The 27,627-nt window shown below is 37.1% G+C and overlaps 1 protein-coding gene across 1 annotated transcript in view; it reads right to left on the bottom strand.

The window, feature by feature from the left end:
• Positions 1 to 5,754: 5,754 nt before the first annotated feature.
• Positions 5,755 to 27,627, bottom strand: part of LOC108669578 (solute carrier family 4 member 11) — a 40,025-nt gene continuing 18,152 nt past the window's right edge. Inside the window, exons 6-14 of the mRNA XM_018156957.2 lie at positions 19,592 to 19,856; positions 18,897 to 19,046; positions 18,041 to 18,147; positions 17,246 to 17,257; positions 15,910 to 16,078; positions 15,072 to 15,245; positions 14,309 to 14,504; positions 13,211 to 13,380; positions 5,755 to 12,085 (exon numbers count right to left, since the gene is read on the bottom strand). Of these exons, the coding sequence (XP_018012446.1) occupies positions 12,019 to 12,085; positions 13,211 to 13,380; positions 14,309 to 14,504; positions 15,072 to 15,245; positions 15,910 to 16,078; positions 17,246 to 17,257; positions 18,041 to 18,147; positions 18,897 to 19,046; positions 19,592 to 19,856 (1,310 nt within the window). The 3' untranslated portion in view covers positions 5,755 to 12,018. The remainder of the gene's footprint in view (positions 12,086 to 13,210; positions 13,381 to 14,308; positions 14,505 to 15,071; positions 15,246 to 15,909; positions 16,079 to 17,245; positions 17,258 to 18,040; positions 18,148 to 18,896; positions 19,047 to 19,591; positions 19,857 to 27,627) is intronic.

Below are 27,627 nucleotides of genomic sequence, written 5' to 3' on the forward strand. Positions count from 1 at the left end.
AAATTGTGATTTGAGGATCAAGTTTGGCTCTAAAGGTACAATTTAACGGAGATTTACGTAGGAAAATAACGTTTATAAATCATACTAATGAACGCATACCTGAATTAAATAGCAAAAATCGACATTTATGTCGCTTCAACAGTCTCATTAAACAGAAGAGAATATTTTTTATTTTAATACGCATTTGAAATTAAAACTTTCAGATGTCTACGCGAGAACTGAGAAGATGAATAGTTATTGCCTTTTAAATGGAGAGAAGTTAGATCCACATTTACTCGAAAAATGAAGATGGATTGAACCACGTTTACAAAATACGAGATACACCGTACGGTACAATGGAAAAATTTTTGTAGAAGTCTGAAGATGAAACACTACACAATAAATGTGTACAAACGGAAGATTCTTAATCTAAAGATATATATACAAAGCCGGATCTTAGTTTAAAGTTTGTCATACGGGCTGAAAACCAAAGTGTATTCAGAACAAAAAACGAATCGAGTTCAAATTTTTACGCCGTTTTGATACGGTACTAGTAGTCGGGATTATCGTACAGCGATGTCAGACTCGGAACAGCAGGTGACCAATTTATTGATCTCGCCAAATAGAAGTCCTGTATTAATGCAAACTATTTTAAAATCAGAAAACGAATGAAAAGGATGGTCTTTATTCTAAAAGAAGTCAAGATAAGTATACATAGTTGGCTAAACCAGATAATTATACACTGAAAATCGGGTGGCCGGAGACGACCCCCAGCGACAGAGTTCGAGACACATCCGCGGAGCGACTTACACCACACCAAACGACAGTTGAGGGGCAACTGACGAAGCTACGATCCTGATTTCTGAAATTACTGATCCGGGAGGCTGACACGGAGACCGGTCATGCAACACCGAATTGCGGACGGATGAAGGGTTCAAGTTAAATAATAATAGCTGGCACAATATTACATATTTCTCTCATAATGGGTGGGAAATAGGGTAGGATGTCACTCCGAGGATATTGTGCAAAGAAACACGGCTCTGTTTCTCGGTGATTTGACACTGGTATATATACGTTCAGTTCCATACCAGTGTCAAACAGAACATATACGTTCAAACAGAACACATACGTCCAAGCAGAACATATACATTCAAACAGAACATATACGTTGTTTTGTTTGAACACTCCAGCATAAACTCATTAGAAACTATAAAGGATCAAAACTGTTTGGTATTCTTATGACATTTTTAATATAATGAACACAATTCCAATTATTTTGGCCCCAGGAATATCATTCATTTCATGCGTATTCTGAAAAACCGAAGTTAATGGTAGTCAAGGCGAGAATTACTATCAACTAGCTCGCGTCAGAACATCCATGCAGCTTTGTTCGAGACTGAAACAGTGGTAGAAATGTATTGATGAGTCAGCATTGAGTATCTAAAAAAAGCTGAAAGCGTATCGTAAACTTGAATTATTCGTTAAAAAGTATTATCAATAAGTAACGAAATTCAATTGTTGTTCAGATTTGCCGTAAGTTGTAATTCCAGGTGAAAACGGAACAGTTTAACCATGTTGTTCTGCATTGCTCGGCCATTTTGATGCATTAAGACTCACAATGTACGCTAGCTCCTTGTGCTTCAGCAATAAAGTTACATTAAACATTTTCACCCAAATTTAATTTCAATATGTTATATGTTCCAGTTCACCATTTCATAACTAAAATTGCACCCGGTTAATGCTGTCGCTTGGCCATATTACTACCTGTGCGTTGGTGAAGCTCTTGGCTATTGCCTAAAACACAGAACCTGAAACCACGTGTCATAGGACAACGGCAAAAGCCACCGGACACATGATAAAATCTCCAATAACATGGAAAGGATGTTGTTTTTTTATGTACAGGTGTGTCACGGTTCACTGTCAGTAGTGACAGACCACAATACCTAAACCCGTCCTTTCATAATGTGCATTTTATTCAAATTGTCCGAGCGACATAGTGGATAAAGAATTGAAACTTTGAGTTGAGGGTTCGATTCCAGCTAGATGAGAGAATTCTGTTCGAAATCGGTGAGGTGGTTGAGAACAGCAAGATTGGAGGCGGTCGTAAGCCCCAGCAAGCTATAAAAATAACATACGTTTAAAAATTACTTTTTAAAGACAACACTTCCAAAGAATCCAGTGTCTCCAACCTTACAGATGTACCATGAATTTCTCATTTAATTTTTGAATATTATAAAAATTAATTTTTCAATTTTTTAATATATAAATTTTTTTCAAAATTATTTATTCTATTAATTGATTCATGCATTGCCTCTGACTTCACACAAGTGTACAAAATTTCAGATCAATTAGACATTTAGACAGGTAAAAGTGTGTCAAATATCAGTTATAAGATTTGTAGCTGACAAAATTATTTTTTCAATTTTTTAATATTAAATTTTTTTTTTAATTTTTAAAATCATTTATTTTGACATTTGATTCATACATTGTCTCCAACATTATACAAGTGTGCAAAATTTCAGATCGATAGGATAAGTAGAAGTGTGTTAAATTTCGATTACAAGATTTGTAGCAGACAGACAGACAAACAAGAAGTGAAGTTAAAGAGAAGTGTTGTAATTACCATAGAATCGGCGACACGGCAGACCTGTCTTGTTCAATGACGACACCTTGATGAATTAAACTTTACACGCACATAACTCTTATCGTGTTCAATTACTTACACTAATAACACATGTATAGAGCAGTTAACCGTATGCACCTGCTCAAAATTAGTGAAACACATTTTCGTTAGTTTTCTAGACAACACTAATAGCGCAGATCAATTTGTTAATTGACCACATTAATGTAGCGCACTGGCGAACGCACTTGCGTGAATGCAAGTGCACAGAATGAACGTATTTGCGTAACACTAATTTCGTACTATTACGAAATTACGTCTTCGTAAAAGACATGAAGCAATGATGTAACAGTTTTCCTAACGAAGCTAATACAGCACAAGTTCCCAAATGCATTAGCGCAAAATAATATAGCACAGTTTCATTGGCGTACCTAGCAATACTTTAACACTTACATGCCTCACTAATGTTAATGTTCGTGCTCGCACCTAAAGCAACACTGATTGCAAGGAGAAGAATATACCTGGCATACGTAGAGAGCTCGAAGTATAGTTTCCAAGTTTTTCCAAAGAAAAAGTTTAGTCACCATTACTTCTGCTTTCATTTCCATTCACCTATTTCCCTGATACAGATATTTTAATCAAAAAATGAACTACAAAGAACGTTGCTGAAGAATTATATTCATAAAACAGATGTAAATTTTTCGATCAATTTGTTTGTATGCTCAATAAGCCTCAATGCCAATATTTTTCTCCGGTAATATCAAGATTAGTTTAATTAAAATAAGCCAGGTCTGAATTCGTGAATGTATATCTGGCTCGTATTTCGGAGAGAAAAACAGAATCTAGGTCGAGTCATGATCCCGAGAATCCAGGTTACCGTCATGATGCGGCCACTCCGGGAACCGCCATCATCATGGCCTGTTATTTGATGATGCGTGCTGCACGAGAGATCAAGCTCAGCATGAGGCTGTGCGTGACACTGCCCGAGTCGTAGCGCATGCATGACTCAGATTATGTCATTATTGTTTGGCTTGTTAACTACTTATCGAAAGAGCCTGTAAAAAACTTTCGATTCTTTTGCGATGTCTCGTCTTCCGTTTATGATCTCAGAGAAGAAAGGAAACAAAATTGTTAACCAAGTTTAATTGACGATGGCGATGATCCAGGGAGGAATTTCCAATTTAAACATATACGATCCGATGATTATAAGAATAAACTAATGTGTACGCGGTGAGTAGGTCTCTTCCTCTTTTTACAGGACTTCTCTTAACTTCACTTCTTGTTGTCTGTCTGCAACAAATCTTATAATCGATATTTAACATACTTCTACCTCTTCAATCGACCTGAAGTTGGATACAATAGATGAATCAATTGACAGAATACACAATTTTTAAAATAAAAAAATGTATTTTTTATATTAAAAAAATTTGAACACATAATTTTGTCTGCTACATATCTAATAATCGCTATTTAACGCACTCCTACCTGTCCAATCGATCTGAAATTTTGCACAGTTACGTAAAGTTGGAGGCAATGCATGATTCAATGGATAGAATAAATAATTTTGAAGATTTTAATTTTTTTAATTTTAAAAATGAAATTTAAAAAATTAATTTTTTTTAATATTTGATAATAAAATTAGAAATTCATTCTAAATCTGTAATATTGCAGACAAAGTGACACTGAATTCTTTAGAAGTGTTGTCTTTAAGAAGTATTTTTTAAACTCATATCATTAGAACTAGAGAGCTAGGTAGAGAGTATAACAGTCTCTATTAATGAACCTCTTCGCAGGTTGAATTCCCCTTGTCTTTGAGTGAACACATCCGAAAAAGCGAGACTTGCTGAGAACTCAAGTTAGGCGTCGATGGAAATTAAGGGAACAATTCATCAGCCTTCGTGTGGAACTCAGAACAATCTCCAACAGACAACCAATGTACTGTGTAGGTACATAGGCTAATAGGTACCTAGCAGGAAATTATTAGATTGCCCACACTTCGATTACGGTATGAAAATGATACCTAGGTACTAGATACAATTTTCATTTCATAATCGTTTTATGACGGTTAGCGTTATTAATGCTGATGATTGGCATAGGATCAGAATAAGAAAAAAAGCTTAATCAAACTAAATGGGGAGCTATCGAAATGGTTCAGGGACACTTGGCTTCTACAATATAGGCTACAAGCCTACAACATACCGTACAAGCCTAGACTAATGGTGAATTTTCATCGTTTAAACCCCAAGTCACCACGCGTCGAGTTAGTTTACAGCTCAATTTTAGCAAGTTGTTACTATGTACTCGTGACTCGTCCAGTTCTTCTTTTAAATGTGATCTCAGGAGTCAGGACTCAGGGCAGGTACCTAAAAGCTTGCTTCCGTTAGGATCTAAACTTTCAAGGTTTCAAATATATTTTGCTCTCTACTTCAAGTTGTTCAACCAGTTTAAATTTGTCAAAATTACCTTATTACAATATACTAAAGTATACTCGCGAACTTTGTCATACATGCTACGATTAATAAATAACCAAAAAATTTGACTGCTTACCAAAATGACCGTCTAATTTTTCAGCTCTGAAACTATCAGTGGTAGTAAAACACCAAATGCAAGTGAACCTAACCGTAGGTAGTAGGTATCATATATGAATGTCCTGTTTTTTTTATCCAACGCTTTTCAACTTTCACAAGAAAATGCAGTCAATGAGAGTACAGCCATAATAGTAGTCTTTTTCATGCTTAATCTGAAATAAGTAGCCATTTTTTCAAAAGTACCAACACAAAAAGTCACGAGACAGCAACTCCGCCATCCCTCACACGCTAAGCGCTTACGCAGTTACGCGGACTAATTTGTTGATGTGCCACTGCCAGGAGCTACACCTAAGCAACTCGGTCAACAACTGGCAACTCATAATTCTCCGTTGCAATACAGTCTTCATTGAGTTGTTCGCTTCTTATAGAGTGGTAGGTAGTGAATCAAAGTGATTTATCGTATCATTTATGCTTCTTGTATCACCTCTTCACATATTGTAACCAAAACTCTTTTTAAACCTTTCTTCTGTTTGTTAATCGAAATATTACTCGGATTGATTCAAAAGCATTTGAAAAATTAGTTAATAAATGTCTTCCCCTGTTAGGTTGACCAAATTAAACACAAGGAACATGTGTAAAACGGTTTACTTCACATTTTGTACATGAACAATAGCTGTGATAGTAAGAACAATAACAGTTTTGATCATAACCTGATACGTAAGGTAACAATGAATTCAGGTATTTTTCATCGGTTATTTTTGTGTTAATACAATTTGCTGTAAGATTGATACGAAAGTATTTAACAGCGAATTGAATTGAGCAAATTTTGTTTCCAAGAAGACATTCCATTATTTTAGATGGTATGCCAGATTTTTCTCCTTTTCATAAGCTATCTTCCGTTATCCCTGTTAGAAATGAATTAATTTCAAATAATTTGGTTTATACAACATGCGTCTTCTTAAACGAGGGTGCAAGGAGGAACGCAACAAATCACCATTACTTAGGTAGCGTGTGAGTTTCGATAGAATTAGTTTTTGCTCATAACAGATTTCTGTTTAGCGCAACAATTAGGTCATTTTATTACTAAAGTTAGAATTAAGAATAAAGCATTTGCAGCGACCATAATAATCTACATAATTTTGTCAATTTTTAATGGAAGTCCGCATTCCTCCGTCACAGCATCGAAAACCTAGACGTTGCACATTATTATTTAAAAATTTTGACACCGAATAATAATCGAGAATCTTTTAAAAGTTTCAACCCATTTCAAATTTTATATGCATCAATGCCCATATTGGAGCCTCAAATCATCGTCTATATATTTTACCCGCACACCTTCCTGCCAATTGAAAGATTTTTGTCTTCATTGTATGCAAAAGTCGAAATCTGCTGAGTCATCCAGGTGCTTCACAATTAACTTAAAGCCATCAAAATACCAGAACAAGTTCATTTAAAGCAAGTGCCTTCCATAAAGAACTTTTATAAGTTAAAACAGATTATTTTTTACAAGACGTAAATACAATATATTGATTTTTATTTCCTATTTCTCTTACAAATAAACGAAGAAAGATGCCTGCCAGTCCAGCCGGCTGCATGCCTCTTATGTTTTCACTCAATTTTACTAACTCACACGAACTTCTTTAAACTTAACTTTCGGCAACATAATAACGGAACTCACACACTCAAAATGCTCATGAATTTGCACGATGGTGTTGACGCCAATGACTATCAAGATGATTCATTTATAAATCATTGCAGACTTCCATCAAGTCAACATGTAGGAATTTGAAATAACTATTCTATGAACTATAGAAACTAAATACCTGCATCTACAACAAAAAACTATTCCATCGAACCACGAACAACTGCACTTGATTGCCACGATTGAAAATAATCCTCGCAAGCTACAGCACGAAGTTAATAATTATAATATATTCACGCTATAAGACGACTCAAAAATAATTCTATGACGCCCATATCAACAAATAAGAATGTATATACGCTCGCTGTAGAGAAGCACTATTATATATATTATGCCTACAAATTAAAATTTATGGCAAATCTAAATGAGCAGTGAAAACACCGAATACTTCATTTTCTCAAAAAAAAAAAAAACATTTTTGTCGGAAGCGCAATATTATTTTTGATCGATCGGATTATGTGTATTATAAAAGATATCAATCTCATCCCCCTATTAATAAAATTAATGACATGATAGTTAGAAGAAATAAAATCTACAAAAAATATTCCTGTTGTACTAAATTATTTTTTGTCTGTGTATAAAGATAATAAAAGTATACTTCATAAACATATTCATACCATCATTCACGTCGCAGCCGAAAAAGATCAGTAACAATTTAATTGATGAATTCATGCGAAGAAAGAAATCAGAATTCACGGAACGTGGAAACAAAAAACGCATATTAAATGAAAGAGTAAGTTCTTAATTGGATAAATATAAAGAATTAAAGAGTTACCTCTTAATTCGATAATTATAAGAAATTGAAGAGTGATCTCTTAATTGAATAAATACTAGGAATTAAAAAGTAACCTCTTAATTGGATAAATACTAGGAATTAAAAAGTAAACTCTTTCTATGAAAAACTCTGCATGCTAGGAACTGGATCATCTTATCCAGAGACTAGTCGAGTTTTTTCAAATTAAAAAAAAAAGATTTCTGTACAGAAGTGAACTAAGACATTACCCTACAATGCAGCGTGCAGCAAAACGAGTGAGCAACAAGCAGAATCCCTCGGTCATATACAGTATTATTAGCGAACCTATCGGCAGTTATTTTGCGATTGCAAGGACAAACACAATCTAATTTCAATTAATCGCACTAATATTTCATTATTCGCACCGAGAAGATCGGATTCGTAGGAGAAATTCAAATCATTGACGTAGGAAATTCATTATGCCCAAAGAGGAATTTAGCTCAAAAAAGAAGTATATGAAACGTCTCAACGATGATTGATGTTTGTTTAAACCTGTGTTTTCACCCGATTTTACTTGCAATTGGTTGGTTTTGTGGAAATTATAATTTTAACTTTTTTTTTTAAATTATGATGCCAGAACTCTATATGCTAAAAAGATAATCATTATTCTAACAAGTTTAGGCGATGTTGACAGTGTTATACCGAAATTACTTCATTTAGGTGATTGAAGAGTGGAAGTTCGTTAACAAATAAAGCTGTCGATAGAAATGTGTAATAAATTTGGTGAAGCAGGTGATGAGTTTTTGAAATAAGCAAGTAAGCTCCTCACTAATGAAGTGCTCGAGAAGAATATTAAAATGTGCTTCTAATATTCTCAGTCTAAATGAGGCGGATAAATTTATACCGAAAAATTTATTCGTGATTAAATTTTCAACTAACTCTTTAGGAACCAATTTCTAAATGATTAAGTTTTCCAAAGAATATTGGACACAAAAACAATCCAGAAAAACGCTCGAAATCGTTTGTTATACTCTGACAGTAAACCATATATCATACACCTTCAGCCGAGATTTCAAACTGAGAGTGTAATTGTGATGGAAAATATTGTGCCAGATAATTAAATGTCCTACAGTTTTGTGTTGTTCATAGCGGCGGTCGACGAGAGCACATAATATAATTTCAATCGAACTGTACTTCATAAATGCGACTGCTATCAAACGCTGCATACCTTAAATGTGAATTCATGAAAGAGTTTACTGTCACCCACACTAAAATTAATAGCATAAAACCACATGACAGAACTTCGTTCCTCATGATGCATTTGCCGTACAATTAAGTGACAATATAAAAGCAGTTGCGAACGTCCTACGAAAACACTTCGACATTGCCGGACTCTACAGAAAATCTCAACAACTTGCAGTTTGTTCAAGCATTAAAATGAGTTAATGCAAATATGCACGGCAAAAAAAGAGAAATAATGTACCAATATGGACATCAAATGCTTACCGGAGAAGAAACAGGGCATACAAACTATTCATATCAAGAACAGTTCACAACTATAAGACGATACCCTATATAAGTACATAGACTATCTCGAGTCAACAATATATAGACTATTAAATAGTAATAACTGTAATGGGTTAGTTGGGTGTTAAACTTCATTATTTGCTATTTATACAATGGTTGGAGTTGCGTTAACAAAGGGGCCCGACCAAGTACAAAAGGGAGAAAGAGGCCGTACACGGTATGGCAAATTACAATACTTCCTCACAGCAGTAACAGTTTACGAAACAATGTATATACTTACGTATATATAGATTATGTACATTCTTTCATAAACATCACGAACAGCGTTCATTTTTAACCTTAAAGATTCAACAACAGGTGTATGCAAAGCATATTCAACGTTGTTCGATATTGTTCTACATCAAATTTAAGAACTCGTTAAATAGTTAACAAAAGAAAGATGCCGTTGAAATAATTACTCCGAAAGTAACGAACTGAAGAAGGATGTAAGCAATGTATTTAATTTCGGCTATTGTGATGCCCTTCGGGTACTTGTGCTAATATGGAAGGAGATTGAATACATTTGATGATGATTTTCTCATAAGCGTCGAAAATACCATAAGTTGAAGAGACTTGTTTGAAATTAAAATAAGTCTTCAGAACACCTGAGAAGTCAAAAGCAATCTCTAACAACTTCAATAACAATTAAAATATTATTAAAAATATTATTGACTGGAAAGCGGGGACACATTTAGCAAACACCGTCTTCACTGAGAGTCCAGGTGAGGTGAACAGAACATCTGCCCATATAGGATCTGCAAGTAACTTAATTAATTTTTTCAACATAATTCGGTCATAAACCTAAAATAATAAGACGTTTTTAGTAGCGTAACCAATTCAGTAGCATTCATCAGAAAGCCCTTAACGAACAAAGTAATTTTTTTCATTTCGAATTCTCGCAAAGCAAATTTATTTGGATTTTACGCAAAGGCAATATCGTATTTTTATGCTATTGAGCTGCCACTGAAAATGACCAAGTTACGTAAAATCTTCAGCTCCTGAGCGGACAGCTTGCGTCTATAGATAACTTGGCACGTAAACTAGACTACGGAAGCTTGAAATTATCAGCTTTACATTCGCCAGCTAGTGATCAAAATTCGAATCGCAGTAATGAATTTAATTAACCGTCGTTTAATTAATGAGCAAATGCTGCTGCATTATAGCAAGGTTCTACCAAAGCATCAAATGAAAAAAAAACAAGACTCCTAAAAATATGAAGCAGGGGAGTTCAAGACTTGTGTGCTCAGAAAGGATTATAACGAAATCTAAAGTGCATATTCTCAATAGCAGAATGAATTATGTTGACTACATCAAATGAAGAAGTTAGAAAAACGATTAAGACTTCAGAATTATGTTAAATGAATCCTGTTCATATATTTTGAAAGTGAGCCAGAACATTCAGAGCTTTGAATGCTCTTCAGAAGCCAGAATGAACATCGAATACCACGAAAGGGGTTCAAATTTACTATACATTGATAAGAGAAAATACAATGACGAGACTAGATAGCGATGATCAAACAACAAGCGAGTTCTGAGCCGCAAATGGAATCCGAATTAAGCCCCAGTTGGGATATTTTTCTTTCATTTCGATACTAACGACTGCAGGTTAATCTGGGTTGGAAATTTAACAGAATTCAATGTGACTCGAAAAATGTGGCCTACAACTGGCTTCACTATGATTATTAGGCCAAGAATTGTGACGTTAACTAAACGAGTGGAAACGAAATAAAGAAAAGTAGAAATTTCGTTACTATCTTATAAAAAAATATTTGTTATAGTTAATTTTTTTTACCAACGAGTTAGTTAGTAAGAAAGGATGCAGTAATAGGAGCTCATGTTCACATTTCTACTCTGATACTTTAATAGCTTCAGCAATATTGAGCTAATTTTGGCCGGGAAGATGGAACGTCGAGCAAAAAGCAAACCTGGTTAACAAACGTTGACTTGTATATCATCATGTAATACGCGCTGATTTATTTGATGCAAAAAAAGAAATAACGTTACGAGAGCGCTTCGATAGTAGAAAGGCCATGAAAGTAAAATCTTGACAAAGAAGTAATCAAGCTTGACGCAATAGCCATTCATGAAGATGAATCAATTGCTACATAGCGATGCAATGCTGTTAAATAGCCTATGAAGCTCGCTACCCTAGCCTAAATAGCCTCTGTATCTACCCATAAGATCTGCATAAAGTACAGCCTATATGTACATATAGGGCAAATTCTTTGCTCTTCTGACCCCATCACATGTTTCCATCTAGGGTGCAGCGATAGCTATTTCAACAAGGTAAGTACCACGTAATCATTTCGTAATCATTTCACTTTTAAACGAACACTCACTGAGACGTAGCAGGCTATCGTACGTCTGGAAATGCATCAGAGGAAATTGTGCGCTGATGAAACATCGATTCCTACATCTCGATTTTTATCATGAAGTTGACTAAAAGGAGTGTTGCCCTAATTTCACTGAAAATCGTTTTAATTTTAGAAAATTGTGGTCCTAATTGAAGTGAACTCTATAAATTTATTGCATTTTTTAGTGGACAGATTGGATGAATGATTAATGAAGACTTATCTTCCAAAGCATGAACATGAGGTTGCTCGCCATCTTGCTGCGCTGGCTAGTCTAGTCCGCTGTAAGCTTTTCCCGTGAGGGCCTTAGAGGCAGCCAACGCATCATATACCCTTCCATTATTGCTTCAGAAATGTGAGTCAATATTGTAATTATTGAATTGTTGGCACTAATTTATTCAAGCATCATAGACTATTTATTGATTTTCAATCACAAGAAACCACCGTACATCTAAGAATAGTTTCATTCCAGTGACTACGCGAAGTATGGTGACGCATGATTGGTTGAGACACGATGACGTCATAACAGATCTCTCTTCTTATTGGTGTTGGCCGTCTAGAGCAGCTAGGTATTTGGCTTCAATGAAGCGCGGCACAATCTTGTGTCTGAAAGACAATAACGGATTAGGACTTGATTATTTTTATTATTTAAACATAATATTCATTGCGGACAACCAAGAGACGTGTTTAGAACATATAATGTATTCGTGTCATGAAAATTTTTTATGACAAAACGAACTCCGTAATTATTTTTACAACTAATGAAGATAATATTCCAAATTAACTCCAATAGTCTCGAATCGTAAGAAATTCATGCGCTGAAAACGCCCTTCTATACCAACTCAGCAACAAATTTCATAGGTTTATCAGTCAAAATATTTCTCAAATGAGATATTTGCCTGAAATCTGCTGCTAAACATTTCATTGGGGCGATTTGCAACGAATATTTTATTTACTATGTATCCAGAGCTATAAAATACGGCTGGAATCGAGCTGCGCGTGGTTCGATAGTTAGCCCCTACCGGGCGTAACGAGTAGCATTCTTACAGCTGGCATTACTGGTGATTGGTGAAGTACTTTCGCTACACGTTTTCTAATAACCTTCAACAGTCTTCTCGACCATATTATCAGTAACATGACCCCCACGAAATATAGATCGAATACAATAAGCGGTTGAAGTTTCTCTACTTTGGATATGTAACATTAAAAAAAAATTACAGAAATACGTATATTGAACTTCGTAGTAATCTTTAATTGAGAATCTAACTGATCGCACAGTTATCTAATATTCGTACAGAGTTATGCTGAACCATCTTTGTGATTGAATCGTATTGGAGTCAGAACAGGAGAGCAGGGCTGATGGTGATTAACTATCGTTTGAGTCGACAATTCTACGTTTCAAAACCGTTTTCGATCGAACGTAGTAACTGTCAATCTCTCACGCAAAATAACAGCTGCGCAATTGAGAGAAAAACTATCTTAAAATATCTTTCATTGTACTAACACAGCCTTGTGTTGGTATCGAGATGCTAGTAACAGAGTATAAACTTTAGAAACCACCACCGCGAAAACCAAAATGGAGAACTACGTTTCACCTAACCAAGATCAAATACACACAACGGGATTTTTTCATTTAAGACCAAACTTTGAACAGAGCAGGTTCACAACAAGATAAATTATTGATTGCCGTGATAAAGATAAATTTTAATCGCATTTGAATATTCAAGTCACCTGACAGGCAGTAGAAGCAGCAGAAGCACGGGGAACATCATCTTCATGTAGGCGTATGGGGCAAACCCGAATGAGCACATCACGAGCAGCTGTATGACTTGCAGGCCTGTGAACTTGTGGATGTTGCGCTGCGGCACTCTTCTGATGTAGTGGTTTGGGGGGTATGCCGCCTGCAAAAACATATAATGTCAACTCAATTTGTAGGAAAAATTACACATGAAGTGATTAGGGAGGTATGCTACCTGCAAACAAATGTAATATCAACAAAGTTTGTGAGGAGAATCACTCATGAAGTGGTCAGGCGGGTATGCCGCCTAAATACACATTTATTGTCAACTTCATTTGTGGGGAGAATCAGTCATGAAGTGGGGCAGGTGGGTATGCCTTCCGGTAAACACGTGCAATTTGTCATGAAGTGGGTAGGTGATATGACGAATGTCATATCACCAAGTGGGTTGGTGACTCGTAATGTTAACACTATATATATGGAACGAGATACATGTTGTGGTAGCGTGAAATGTCTGCTGAAAACATGAGTAATGTTAACATCATGTGCTGGTTGTATGACTGATGCAGCGGATGGAGGGTATGCATTCTGTGAACACTAATTGCTGATCGTGTGACAGATTTAAAGGTGGGGTGGCGGTGCAGCCCGAACTTCGCATGCAATGTTGCTACTTTTTGTTGGCAATAAGACTGATGCATTTGTTTGGAAACATCGTACTTCACACTATAAGATATCCATAAGCTTGTGAGGAATTCAGTTTTGAGAGGGTGATGTGTTTCGTACAATATAGAGCTGGACGCCAATAAAAGATTTTCGTAATTATGTTTAAGAAATGAGGCAAGTTCGGCTACCACTTGTTGAGACATTAGTTTGTGGGTATGAATGGGGACTTCCCGATGACGAATTGATTCCATGATAGTCTGTATATGAGATAAAAGAGTATGTATGATAGAACAATATAAACAACATACTAATATCAAATCGATGATTCTATGTACAGTATGAAACATCAGGCATAGAATGAATAGATTTTAATGATGACTTCATCACAATAATTGACATGAATTCGATATGATTGATAATCAGAAAACCTGTTCCATGAAGAGCAGGGTTATCCTCTCAAACATCTGGTTGCCGTTGAGGGCCGTGACCGCCATATAAAGGAAGAGGCCGTCCAGCACAGCCGTCGGGATGTAGGCGAGCGGGTAGGGCAACATGAACATCGACAGTCCGATCAAGATATTCGATAGCAAGCCCGTCACTCTGGTCTCGCGCACCTTCACGATGCTGGCAACGGTAAAGACAAGATAATTGAACATGCTGTCAGTTGGCGGCCGGAGCAGAGGCACTTAATTACTACGTGAAATGACATCGATTGGAGAAAAATCGAAGTGCAGAAATCTAATGGCGTGGTAGGCATGCAGAGAATTGAAAATTAAAATAAGGAGTATAGACATAGTTAACAGAGACATTACAGCGTGGCATTGTATATCAAATGACATTGTAGCGTTAATGATGTCATATTTAAGTTAATACTTGAACAAAAGAAATTGATTAATCATTTGTCTAAAATGTGGTCTTTTCGGAGTGATGCAATTACGAATAGTGATATAATGGAAATCCTGGTGCTAAGTTCCACTCTCCTGCCGATGATGCAAGATCTCGCAGACGTGTTCCCGCTGCTACTCACATCTCGTAGACGTGTTCCCGCTGCTACTCACATCTCGTAGACGTGTCCCCGCTGCTACTCACATCTATCACATCTCGTAGACGTGTTCCCGCTGCTACTCACATCTCGTAGACGTGTTCCCGCCGCTACTCACATCTCGTAGACGTGTTCCAGCTGCTACTCACATCTCGTAGACGTGTCCCTGGTCGACCCTCTCCTCCACGTCTGCCAAGGACCTGACGTGTAGCGGGGAGTGCGGAAGACACGCGTGCATCCATGGCAGGCCGAAGAGGCTCAGGAAGCCGTTCATTATGCCCACGACGAGCATGTCCAGGTGGTATGCCGGACCCTTCTTCAGCCTGGAGGAGGTGAGGCAGTTGCCAGCATTAGTGGTGGTACAGATCGAGGGATAGCGTGTGAAGTAATTCCAGGTAACTGGAATCTTTGTTGTGGTAACTGGGACTGTCTAACAGGGAATTTTTAACGTGGAAGGTAGAGGTAAATGAGATAATGGTTTGGGTAACTTTGGTCCTGTCCAACAGGCACTTTTTGATGGGGGAAGTATTAATGGTAAATGAGATGATGGTTTTAGTAGCTTAAAGACCGCTCAACTTGGAATGTTTAATGTAATTGTTTATTAGGACCCATCAATTTATTCGCTTGATGGGCGTACTTAGATTTAATTATGGCAGGAGTATTACCAGAAGCAAAGACCACCTGATTTTCTTGTATTGAAATTTGTTGATTTTGGTCAAGGGGCAAGGTTGAAAATACCCACTGGCTCATCGGCTGAAGTAGCATATTTCTTGAACCAAACACAATTAAACCAGCGTATACATCGCTCATACCTCATTTTCTTTAGCCCAAGTTGCGCGATTGATAGAAAGAAGCAATCTCGCCACTAAGATCAAATCTTAAGTTAGTTGAGATTTTGCGCTTGAAAATCGTGTCGTACGATTAAACAGTTGGGTTACATATAAAATTATATATATATAAATATAATTGTATAATAATTAAGCTCACTTATTGCAGGGGTTGTTGACCATGGCAGAGCCGATGTTCTGGTCCATGAAGAAGAGCATCGACAAGCAGAAGCCGAGACCAAACGTCGCCAGGATCGCAGTGAAGCTCAGCAGGTAGAGTTTCGGTGGTGCGAACACTCCGTACGAGTCGTCGTAGCGAAAATGCTCCACTGCATTAAAAAAACAATAGTTTTAGACGAGTTAGACTGGGTATTGCGTGTATGCAAGCCTCGTTCAAATATTTTAGGCTTCAATGACTTACAACGATAGCACCGAGAAACTTTGAAATTGATTATGTAATATCGGCGCAGAGAAAATCGTTAAAACTGAGTGTAGAACTTGGTTTGGTAGTACACGAGAGTTCATTATAGAACCACAAAAAACACCACCATTAAAGGCATGAGAGCTCAGTTAAAGTTATTTTTAAATTAAATTGCCTTTGACTAAATAGATGGAGTATCTTCAACCAAAACAACCAAGTGAAATATTGAATAATAAAAAATAAAAATATATTGTTAATAAAGCTGTGCAAGTAATGAGCAATTGAACAAACAAATATAGGGTCACTTGAATATGTAAAATTTTACAGTCAAATAAGCAAATAAAGCAGTTGCAAGCAGTTGAAAAGATATAAAAAAATTCAGAACTAAAATGTTCTCAAATGTTCAGAAATTAATCAAATTGCGAATGACAAACAAAATGACATTGTTGTGGAAAATTAATCTTCAACATTTATTGAATACTACTATTCGATAAAATAATTGAATTTAACTTTAATACTTTTACGCTTAACGAAAGCTAAGTTGAAAAAGTTCGACTAGATTTTATCACTAAATAAGTTGTTCCTATGAATGTTACAATAAAGAATTTATCCGATGCCATTTTATAATAAAATGCGACAAAATTTGAGTAATAGATAAGTCTAGAATTTAACTAAGAAATGTTGATCTGGCTTCACATTAAATAAATACCATAAAAATGAACATATCAATCTGTAAAGCTTCTCCTCTATGTTTGAGGAGATTGTAGCGGCATACCACTTTCGGCATGCAAGATTCCATCAGCCGCGGAACGCTTATTAAGCGGTGATTTAAACACGGCAGAAGATAGATCAGTCGTACGCCATCTGTTAGATCAGTCGCAGGTCATCTGATAGATCAGTCGCAGGTCATCTATTAGATCAGTCGCAGGTCATCTGTTAGATCAGTCGCAGGTCATCTGTTAGATCAGTCGCAGGCCATCTGTTAGATTAGTCGCAGGCCATCTGTTAGATTAGTCGCAGGTCATCTGATAGATAATTTACCAAGCAGGTCGCTGCGACAATTCTACACACGTACTCTTGCTCTCAACTGAAAAAGAAAGAAAACCAAAACCAAATAAACAACATTATTTCACATTGAAATCGCGCCATCTTGACGAGTAGGCGAGTAAAACAACACTCAGTTACTATGGTAAATAATAGTACGGGGTATAATAAAATGATAAAATAATAGCAAGTAATTTTCATGCGCTCTAAAATTGAATGAAATTATTTTTCAAACAAGGCATTTAGATTAGGTATAAAAATTGCGCATGTTGTGCACAATGTGTATTTGTGCCCGTTGTGCACAAATACACAATTTTAGCGCAGAAAACTTTTTAAGGAAGAGAGGTTTTGTTAAAAAAAACTATAAAAACGGCATATATATAAAAGATGGTGCTTACACAAGTAATTTCTCATGATAAGCATTCTGAAAAATTAGTGAAAAAATATTGACCCAGTTGGATACAAGCAAGCCAAAATAAGGAATGTAAAAAATCACATCTACTCTACAATAAAAAAAATTTCTAAACAACTGATTTACATGCCTGCCTGGAATGGTGGAGGCTGGTAAGGCATTAATAAATCTTTCTAGTAATACGAGCTTTTTTAGAGCTGTTGAGGGCATAATGTCGTGTTGAAGGCACAATGTCGTGTTGAAGGCACAATGTCATATTGAAGGCATAATATTATATTGAAGACACAACATTAAGTTGAAGGCACAATGTCGTGTTGAAGGCACAATATTGTATTGAAGGCACAATATTGTATTGAAGGCACAATGTCATGTTGAAGCCACCATATCGTGTTGAAGGCACTGCGCGGCACTCACGCTTGATGTCCCTGAAGACGAAGGAGCCGATGAAGGACAGCACGATGACTGCCACGGGCAGGGCGTAGTCTGCCAGTAGTTCTCTCTTGTTCGCATTCAGGTACGGCCTGAACATAGTAACTTTTGTTTAACATCAAACAAAATATTCTTAGTTTCAAATAAGCATTCACTCAACTTTATTGAAAACCGTTTAACATCAAACAAAATATTCTTAGTTTCATATAAGCACTCACTCAAACTTATTGAAAACCGTTTAACATCAAACAAAATATTCTTAGTTTCATATAAGCATGCACTCAACCTTATTGAAAACCGATGAGGAACTCCAAATATTGTAGACTGTTGATAATAAAGTAGCGACGTTATGCTTTGAGACAAGGAAAAGACGCCAGTGTAATCAAGCGCGAGTAGCTAATGACTATTATTTTACCATCAAGACCTCATAGAAAAATTCCTCCGTGGTTTAGCAAACTTTCATGATGACATATTTCCAGATTTTTTCCAGTATTCAGAGTCTGAAGTACTCTTATGAGTAGCAAACAGATCAAATGTTATGAGTTGCCTAATAAAGTGACAGCATGTTATTATTATTAGATAGCAAGAGAAACGAAACTCCAAAGAAATATTCAATATGATAGTTATTCTTTTAAATCAAATCAAAATAAGATGAATATTTAATAATATATTCGCCTTAAATCGAATATATATGTAATATAATCACCTTAAATCGAATATATATAATAATATATTCACCTTAAATCGAATATATATAATAATATATTCACCTTAAATCGTATATAGGATAATATAGGCCTACTCTAGGTACAAGTTAAGATAGAGGATGAGTTGAACTGACGTCTTGTTGAAGTTGTAGAGCATGAGAGAGAGCCAGAGCGTGCCGAACATGAGCAGCAGATACAGGACGGAGTTCTCACGCTTGCACTGCGCCGCCACGGTCGCTACCACCAGTTGTGTCGTGTCGTTCAGGAAGCTTACGTTCGCGTAACTAAAACAAAAATATCATCTCATCCAATAAATGGCTTAATTTATTGTGATTATTAATAAGTTAATAAGTGATTATTAAGTTTAATAGTAAGTGATTATTAAGTTATTTAATATGATATTATGTGTTTTGGGTTCTATCTGATCCACGACGGTCGCCACCACCACTTGTGTTGTTTCGTTCAGGAAGGTTACGTTCGCGTTACCAAAACAAAAACATCATCTCATTCAATAAATGGCATTACTTAAGTTATTGCCACTTGAGTCTTGACGTTTAGGTAGGTTAAGTTCCAGTAAATAAAGGAAAACATCATCTTATTATTCAATACAACCGGGAAGACACCTTAAAATTTAAGCATATACCTGAAACCTAATCATAGCGCCTGTTTCATAACTACCCGTCTCTTCCATTTCTCCTTCCTCTTTTTGGCCACTCAGTGCTACCTATTTTATCTTCCCTTTATATCTTAGCGGCAACGCACGCATGCACACACTCACAATTATAATGGCTTAAATAGACTGTACATATAGTTTCCCGCCTTCGCTCACCTTTCGTTTCCACCGAAGACGTTATAGTAGCTGTAGTTGCCGTTACCAACGGCGTCATTCACCACAATGGGCGTTAGACTAGCGAAGACTGTGCTGGAGAGGGAGGTGGTGGCGTTAGAAAGCAGCGTTGAGGCGTTAGAAAAAAGTTCAGATGCCGTGGAGGCGGTGGTGGTTGCCAACGCTTCAGCGGACGCTGCGGCCTCCAACGCTCTCCTCTCTAACGCTTCTTGTTTGCACGAGTCGCTGTAGTAGTTCACGCGGAAGTCTGCAAAGTGTATGCAGATTTGAACATTATATTCACCACGAAAATGTTCACTGGTCCTGGCTATAGAGAAAGCTTTCAATGAAAACTGGCTGATGCCTTTTTAACGAGACTTTTTCGAGTTGATAAGTTAAAGGGATGTACTGACATGACTTACTTATTCGTACAAGAATTAATAAATTTTATTTCGGTTGGAAAATTATTTATATTGAAGTACTCAAGAAGCGCATTAATGCTCGCTACTCAAGAATTTAGAAGCTAATACAACACAAAAAATTCAAAAATATTCTCATTATATTTTCTTCCGCTATCAATGAATTTATGTCTGTATTTCTGGCCATTTACTTTGATTAAAAATTTTGATTAATTCGACCATTAAAAAATTAAATGATTTTCGTTAGCAGCTGGTACACGAAGGAAATTTTGGAGGGGAGCATCTGCAGTCTAATCGATGTAGATTATATTTTGATAATAAATAGCAATCCCTAATAGGAATACTCAGATATTTAAAAAGTGATACAAAATGCAAATCTCAGTAAATAGTGTAATCATAATAAAGTTTGACTAAATAATAATAATAAACTCTCTTTAATAAGTTAAAAAATTTGTTAAAAAAAATCGGAACCGAGTTGTAGTAGATTATTTTTAGGAGAAATCGAAGGAAGTAAATTGAATTTAGATTCTTGTGCGCACAAGATTTAAAATAAAATTTGCGACTTGACTGTTTGACTAAAAAGTATCAATCTCGGAAATTGTCTTATTTTTGGGCGAGCTTCGAGTCAACGAGCGCTTTAGTCCATAAATTTCCAGCAAATAATTTTTAATTGCGCGACAATAATAATTTACGGCGGTAATAATAATAATAACAATTGTAATATTTTGTGATGGCGCAATAATTTCAGCCAAATGTCCATTTTTATGACCCACCAAAATAAGGAAAGATTCGTTGTTCATGGTCACTGTTAACCTGTTCAACAATTTCAATTCAAGAAGTCTATGACATTTACCGACCATGGAATTAAGTAAAAATATCAGCATTTCCCGGCGAGATTTTTCTCGAGGAGCGTTCAATAAACCGAGCTTTCTAATGGGAGTTCGAGGCGTTCGGTGCGATACGAGTCTGGAATTCCCAACCGGAAGAGATTATCGTTTCGTTCGTTCAATTCTAAAATCATGGTCGTATTATCGATGGCCGACAGCCGGCCGTTGATAATTAATTGGAGATTTCCTAATTTTGACGAAGGCTAAGTCTCGACGACCTCTCAACGCAGAACTTAAATGAGCTGGATTATAAGGATACGAATCATGCTCTCCAGGAATCGAAGAGAAATCCGGCGCTTATATCCTGCATGGATCAAATCCTTCCCCCATCGATCACGCAGGATTGTGATTGAGCAAAGAGACCGAGACCGTATGCAGGGCAGCCGTGCCCCGTGTGCAGGGCAGCCATGCTCCGTGTGCAGGGCAGCCATGCCCCGTGTGCAGGGCAGCCATGCTCCGTGTGCAGGGCAGCCATGCCCCGTGTGCAGGGCAGCCATGCCCCGTGTGCAGGGCAGCCATGCCCCGTGTGCAGGGAGCCATGCCCCGTGTGCAGGGCAGCCGTGCCCCGTGTGCAGGGCAGCCATGCCCCGTGTGCAGGGCAGCCATGCTCCGTGTGCAGGGCAGCCATGCCCCGTGTGCAGGGAGCCATGCCCCGTGTGCAGGGCAGCCGTGCCCCGTGTGCAGGGCAGCCGTGCCCCGTGTGCAGGGCAGCCATGCCCAGCTAGGGGCCCCTAAAGCTGCCCTGGCTGTCGGGACTTGGAGCGGGCGCGTGCTTGGATCATCGATCTCAGGCCGAGGATTTGGTTGCAATGCGGCCGTATTATCGGGCCGGAAATAAGAATTATCTGCGCATCCTTGCACGTGCGCGGCTTCTTCGCTTGCCGCTTGCTTCGCTGCTGCCGAAATTTGGCCTCACCAAACCCAAGATTGATGGGGCGCATATTGTGTCAGCCAGGAAGGCGATGCCGTGCTTATATCTATTCCACTTCGCGGTTGGGAACTTCAAAGAACGACAATTTGAATTTTTAAAGAATATTTCTGAGCATTATGAATATGGCGTAGTATTTAGTTTAATAAAGTACGCAAATTAGCGAAAATTATTAAAAATATTTATTTCGTAAACTGAATTAGATATAAAGTGCGACTATCACCGATATGCCATTTAGGCACGACTACTTAGCTGGGCCAACTTTGATAGGCGGATTTCTGCATTATATGAGGAACTTTTGTTGATGGTGGCTCCATTAATCTAAGTCATCGAAAAAATCGTTCTTTGATGTTGCTCCAAAAGAACTTTCAGATTATTTCAAGCGTGGCTTCGGACTTACTGACAATTAAATCTGAAATGCTCTGGACGAGCGACAGCGCTGGGTGCAGCAGCGGTATGAGACGCAATATCGGCACTCGTAGCGTGAGCCGAGCTATCCATTTACTGTGTGTTTGTGACCAGCAAATAAAGAGACTTCCCAGCCCAAGCTCTTATATTGTGGGTTGCAGGAACACCAAAGAAACCCTTACTGTTGCAGGAGCAGCAGAGGTATCGTTTTTCTGTTACCCAATACATATCTTCGGACTTAAAAACTGAGTAGTAAAAACCCCAAACAGACCTGTGCTGTTGCAGCAGCTGCAGAAGTGGTGTCCGGTTACCCGTAAGGTGTTTAAAAATCTGAGTTGCAGGAAAACAAAATACTGTTGCAGCAGCTAAAGTGGTGTTGTATTTTTACCCGAAGAACTTGAATTTTTTTTTGTGCACGAGCGCCACTACAAGACTGGACTGCAAGCAGGAACCGCCTGAAATACGACTCGAGCGGGTCTTTTGGAGATGCAATGTCCTTCCCAAATTCGAACCAAACCTTTTATTTACAAACCAAGTGATGGGTTAGGAGAAATGCTGTGAGAAACATTGTGTAAACTCAAACTTTTATTATTCAACTAAGATTGAGCATTTTCTCCCTAATTTTAGAGTAAACGGTGTGGAGTCAACAAGCTGTATCAGAAGAGGAAGTGGGATTGCAGGAATATAGACCAGAATTACCAGAATAGGGAGCAGCATCACCGTAATAAAGACCAGCAGCATCAGAATTAGGAATCGAAGTACAGGAATAAAAACAAACAGCATCAGAATGAGGAATAGCAGCACAGGAATGAAGATGTTTGAATTAGGATTATGTAGTGGCATTACTTGTGTCTATATATATTTGGCGGTAATTTTTTAGCATAGACCGCGAATTGGCCGTATTTTTCCTTTATCTAGTTTGCAAATTCTATAACTACTTACCTTCGCCTGAAATTGATTCAGGCGTTCAATGACATGCCCAAGACTGTTTTAATGCAAAATTGATGCAATTTTTATTTTATTAAAAAAGCGTTCTCATTTATTGATGTTCAAACAAGTAAGAGAAGCAATGCGCTTCAACGCGACCGTTTTTTCAACGAGTCTATACTCCCAGCCGATTTAATTTGTTAGAGGCTTAGCCAGGAATGTAGAAACTTGAGAGCAAAATTGAGATTAGTTCAAGATGGTTCAAAGATATCATGCCCCAACTATAATTTTCAGTGAACTTTTATTCAATTGTGAAATCAATTTATTACAGCAATCGGAATGGCGCACTATTGAATGCTCTTGAGCAGTTTTACGAGTTTTAATTGACGACACGACTGTGGAATATTATGATCCAGTTTTGTGAGATATTCTCATTATTTATTAGTGATATTTGCTCACGATATCGCCATTCAAATCTATCAGGGGTTTAAATTTGATTCATTAAAGAAATAATTACTGAAATGAGCACCAACGTAATTCATCTCGAGGCTCCAGGGGAAGGACATAATTAAATAGTTGTAGAAATTCATTGATATTTTTAATTAGAACCGAGACAATACCAAGATAATAAGTAGTTATGAAGGCACGCTGGCCTGGAAATTTATATTTTTGATGAGAGCGTAGGAAATTATAAGAAAAAAGTAAAATTCAGGCTGTTTCAAAATTTTTAGACCTGACAACGGACCCGGATTAATTGTTGATAAAAACAAGTGAAATTTTTTGGTTATTTAGAGTTCATTTATGCTTCATTTTCTTCTGAACTTTTTACAGTACGTAGCGTGTTTCCTCTTCTGAAGCTTTTGAGTGCTTTAATGAAGTAATCTATTTGATGCATGAGTAATTATGCCTTTCATTGTCTGTTTAGAATCAACACTCTAAATTTTCTTCGGGTTCATTGCGAGAAGCTACTGCGGCGGTGAAAGACCAATATAATTTTCAATTCACATCCTACAAATTTATTACTGTACCTTAAGTATAATTCAAGCTAAAAAAAAATTGTAGGAGATAGATATATTATTTGGAAACTTGAAGCATTGAACTGGAAGACAAATATTCGTATCGCCATTCAGATTTTTGAACTATAACATTATAACCGAAGACTCCAATAATATATACAATTTATTTTTGCCTGTAACAGTTGAGAGTCATGGGCGAATTATGAGTGGCCAGCGAATATATGACAGGTGGCCGTTAAGATTCGGCATCAATTTCATGCAGGGAACAACATCACAAGAGGAAGCTAAGTTAACATTATGGGCGATGACGGCTTAATTGTACAACATCGTGAGAGCTTCTGGCCACTCCGACGGTAATGAAGCCCAATTATGAAGATGGAAAGTCGAATGCTGCTGAAGAGCGTCTATAATTTCAGCTTCTGATGTTTCAGTTGAGAAGATTGCCGGTACCGGCGTTAGGTTGGCTGGTCTTTAGTGTATACGTATTGTTGTTAAAGCCGGTATATTATATGTTAGCATTACGCTATAGCGGAAACGGACGGATACAATACAAAGTTGCGCGCGTTTAACTGAATGAAATTGTACGATCGTGCAAGACCGATTTTACACCATACTGCTGGACATTTGTCAGGCATATAACAGTCATGGTCAAGTCCAATATTCTTCAATGCATTTCTATAGAAGTAGAATCATTCACTCCAGCCGTACAAGGCCGTTCATGCCATCGTGTGAATGCTTCTATTTAAATGTATTAAATAATATTAATCTGGACCGTAACTGGCACGTGCACGGCAGTATGGCGACCTAAACCCGACATAACTGCATGAAACTGTACGTGTATAACTGCATTTAACACACGCAATTCGACTCGCACAATCATGCCGTAGCTACCACGAATAAAAAGGTACGTTTGTTGTGCCACCAATCTTTTATGGCAAGGTTTACTAGAAACGCTGATGTGAGTTGCAGACAAAAACCTGCACAAGAAGAATAATGCAAATGAAGGGATGCCATGAGGAGCGCCATTATCGGGATCCGATGGACGCGGCGTCGTGTGGACAGCGTGTCACTCAGAAAAATTGATGGGCCATGTTGTCCAAATAGTGACGCACCAGCGGCACGTAGCGCTGATACGCCATTTTACCGGGTCCAACTGAGTTAGGATGAACCACTTGAAGACAAAAAACTGCATCGTTATTTGGACCAAGTCTCCCTCATTTCTCTGAATGTTAGTCTGGGTAGAGGCAACGTAGAGGTACCGGGAGGGCTGGGGACGAAATTTTCGAATGGAGTTGTGCATATGGATTTATTGACATATGGAATTAATGGATAAAATACAGGAAAAGTTAGATTAGTCTATGGGCCAGCCAACGGATGGAACGAATTTTGAACAAGCGGATTGGAACATCCAGATTTACAAGGAGATAAAACAACGGTGATCGGGCGGGGGTAAATGTTCAGAAATATTAATTTTCTACAAAATTTCCGGCTCACTCGTGAAGAAATAAGCATTTTAATATTTTCTTGCATCAATCAATTTATGCTTCAAATGTTTTATTTCTCAACAAATGATTGTCACAAGGTGGATTAAATTTATTGATATATTCTATGGAGTTTGTTGATCACTTCAGAATTTTCATTATTTTTTAATATATCAGAAGTTTATTATCAATGGATTAGATTTAGCTTCCGATACTTCCCAAGCGTGAAATACTCTACTTTCTTTGGATACTTAACAATCTTTTTGTATATTGACTAAGTCGTGCAAAAATAGCAATCGATCATATCCACTATAAATAGTGGCCTATGTTGAAATAAGATTAAACATTATTATGAAGATAGGACACGATCGGTACTGCATTAACGAAAGATTATCATCTCATTAACTGCGTATCATATTGAGCTAAAATAAAGTTAGAAGGGTAATTTTTTTCGAGATGACGGCGTAAAATTTAGTATGAAAAAGATCTGGAAATAACTGCATTGCAAAGAGCGTGGACACTTGATGAAAAATGCTGTATAAATACACACTAAAGCGTATGTTATTTATACATGAACCTCTTATAGATAAAACAGTTCCGAAAACTGCACAGGGTCGAAAAATTGGCCAAATATTCATAATAACATGATTGACAATTTATTTGACTAAATTTAATTTGACGATTCATTTCATTAATTAAATGTTTGAATCAGAAAAAAGATAGTGTTTTTGAGAACACCTAATGATAGATTAGTTTTTATGTAAAATAATTACAATTCGTTTAAAAAACCGCAGACGGACATGGTCTGAATGTCATCTAATAGGATTCACTGCAAGAAGAGACCAAGGCGAATAATAATAATGGGAGTATATAGGCTATCAATGTCCAAAGCCACCGTTGTGATGGAAGCATATAGCCATCATCTTGATAAAAGCGCTCGGTTTCCCTGTTACAAAAGATTCTTGGAGAAAGCATATAAAAAATTCTTAGTGAAAGCTAAGTGATGGATAGTCGACAGCGTCTCCAGCATCAACGGTTCTCGCATTCATCATAGGGAAGAAGGGGAAAAAAACACATGGGCAAGGTAAAATGCTAAGGAAATGAATGCAAATTTGGAGAAATATTATTTGTACGAATGTAACGAAATGGATTATTTGAGAACGGATACAATGAGAAAGTGGATTTTTGCGACTGCAGATCTCGAAGCAAAGTGACAATCGAGGGAAATGTATTCAAATTTATAAATGATATCTGAAGGAGGAATGGAGGGAAAAGTTATCTAGTTCATAATAGAACATGACGGGATGTAAATGCATTGCCTGAAAATATTAACGGGTTTTTAGAGAAGCCCGAGAAACGTAAACTTTGAACGAAAAAATTGAGAAGCCATCTGTGAGCGCCAGCAATCGAGCCAAGATCGAACTTTGATCTTTCGTTCAGAAGAGTTGAGAAGATAAAGAGCCAACTTCTTCATCAGAATTTTCCAACACGACAAGTTAATAGCCACCGAATCGTCCGGTAAGAAGCAAACTCGAAACTAGCACATCCTCACAATCTGAAAGATGTTTAAATACGAGTAAATCAGTTCAAAATCAAAGTTACTGCAGCACTCTAATGAAAAATTGATGCACGATTATTTGATTATGACTTATATTTACGAAGAAAAACTCCAAATGGAAAATTTGGTTGTGTAATGACAGAAGGAGCCACAAAAAAATAAAAATAAAAAGGCGCTGCAGTAACGTTTGAATCTTTACATTTATATCCGTAACTTTCCAGACAACATTCGAGAACACGCAATATCTGAAACTTCCTCGATAAAGTTCGGTGAATATCAAGTTGAAGAATATGCCATCCAACTCCAGGCATTAAGATTATATGATGAAAGGAATTTTCATTTTTGTTAAAGTAGCTTGATTTCATAACATCATTTTTGTCATTAAGTGACAAAATATACGGATTTTACCTGCTTT

Source organism: Hyalella azteca, unplaced genomic scaffold (assembly GCF_000764305.2).
Source record: "Hyalella azteca isolate HAZT.00-mixed unplaced genomic scaffold, Hazt_2.0.2 contig3643, whole genome shotgun sequence".
Lineage (NCBI taxonomy): Eukaryota > Metazoa > Arthropoda > Malacostraca > Amphipoda > Hyalellidae > Hyalella > Hyalella azteca.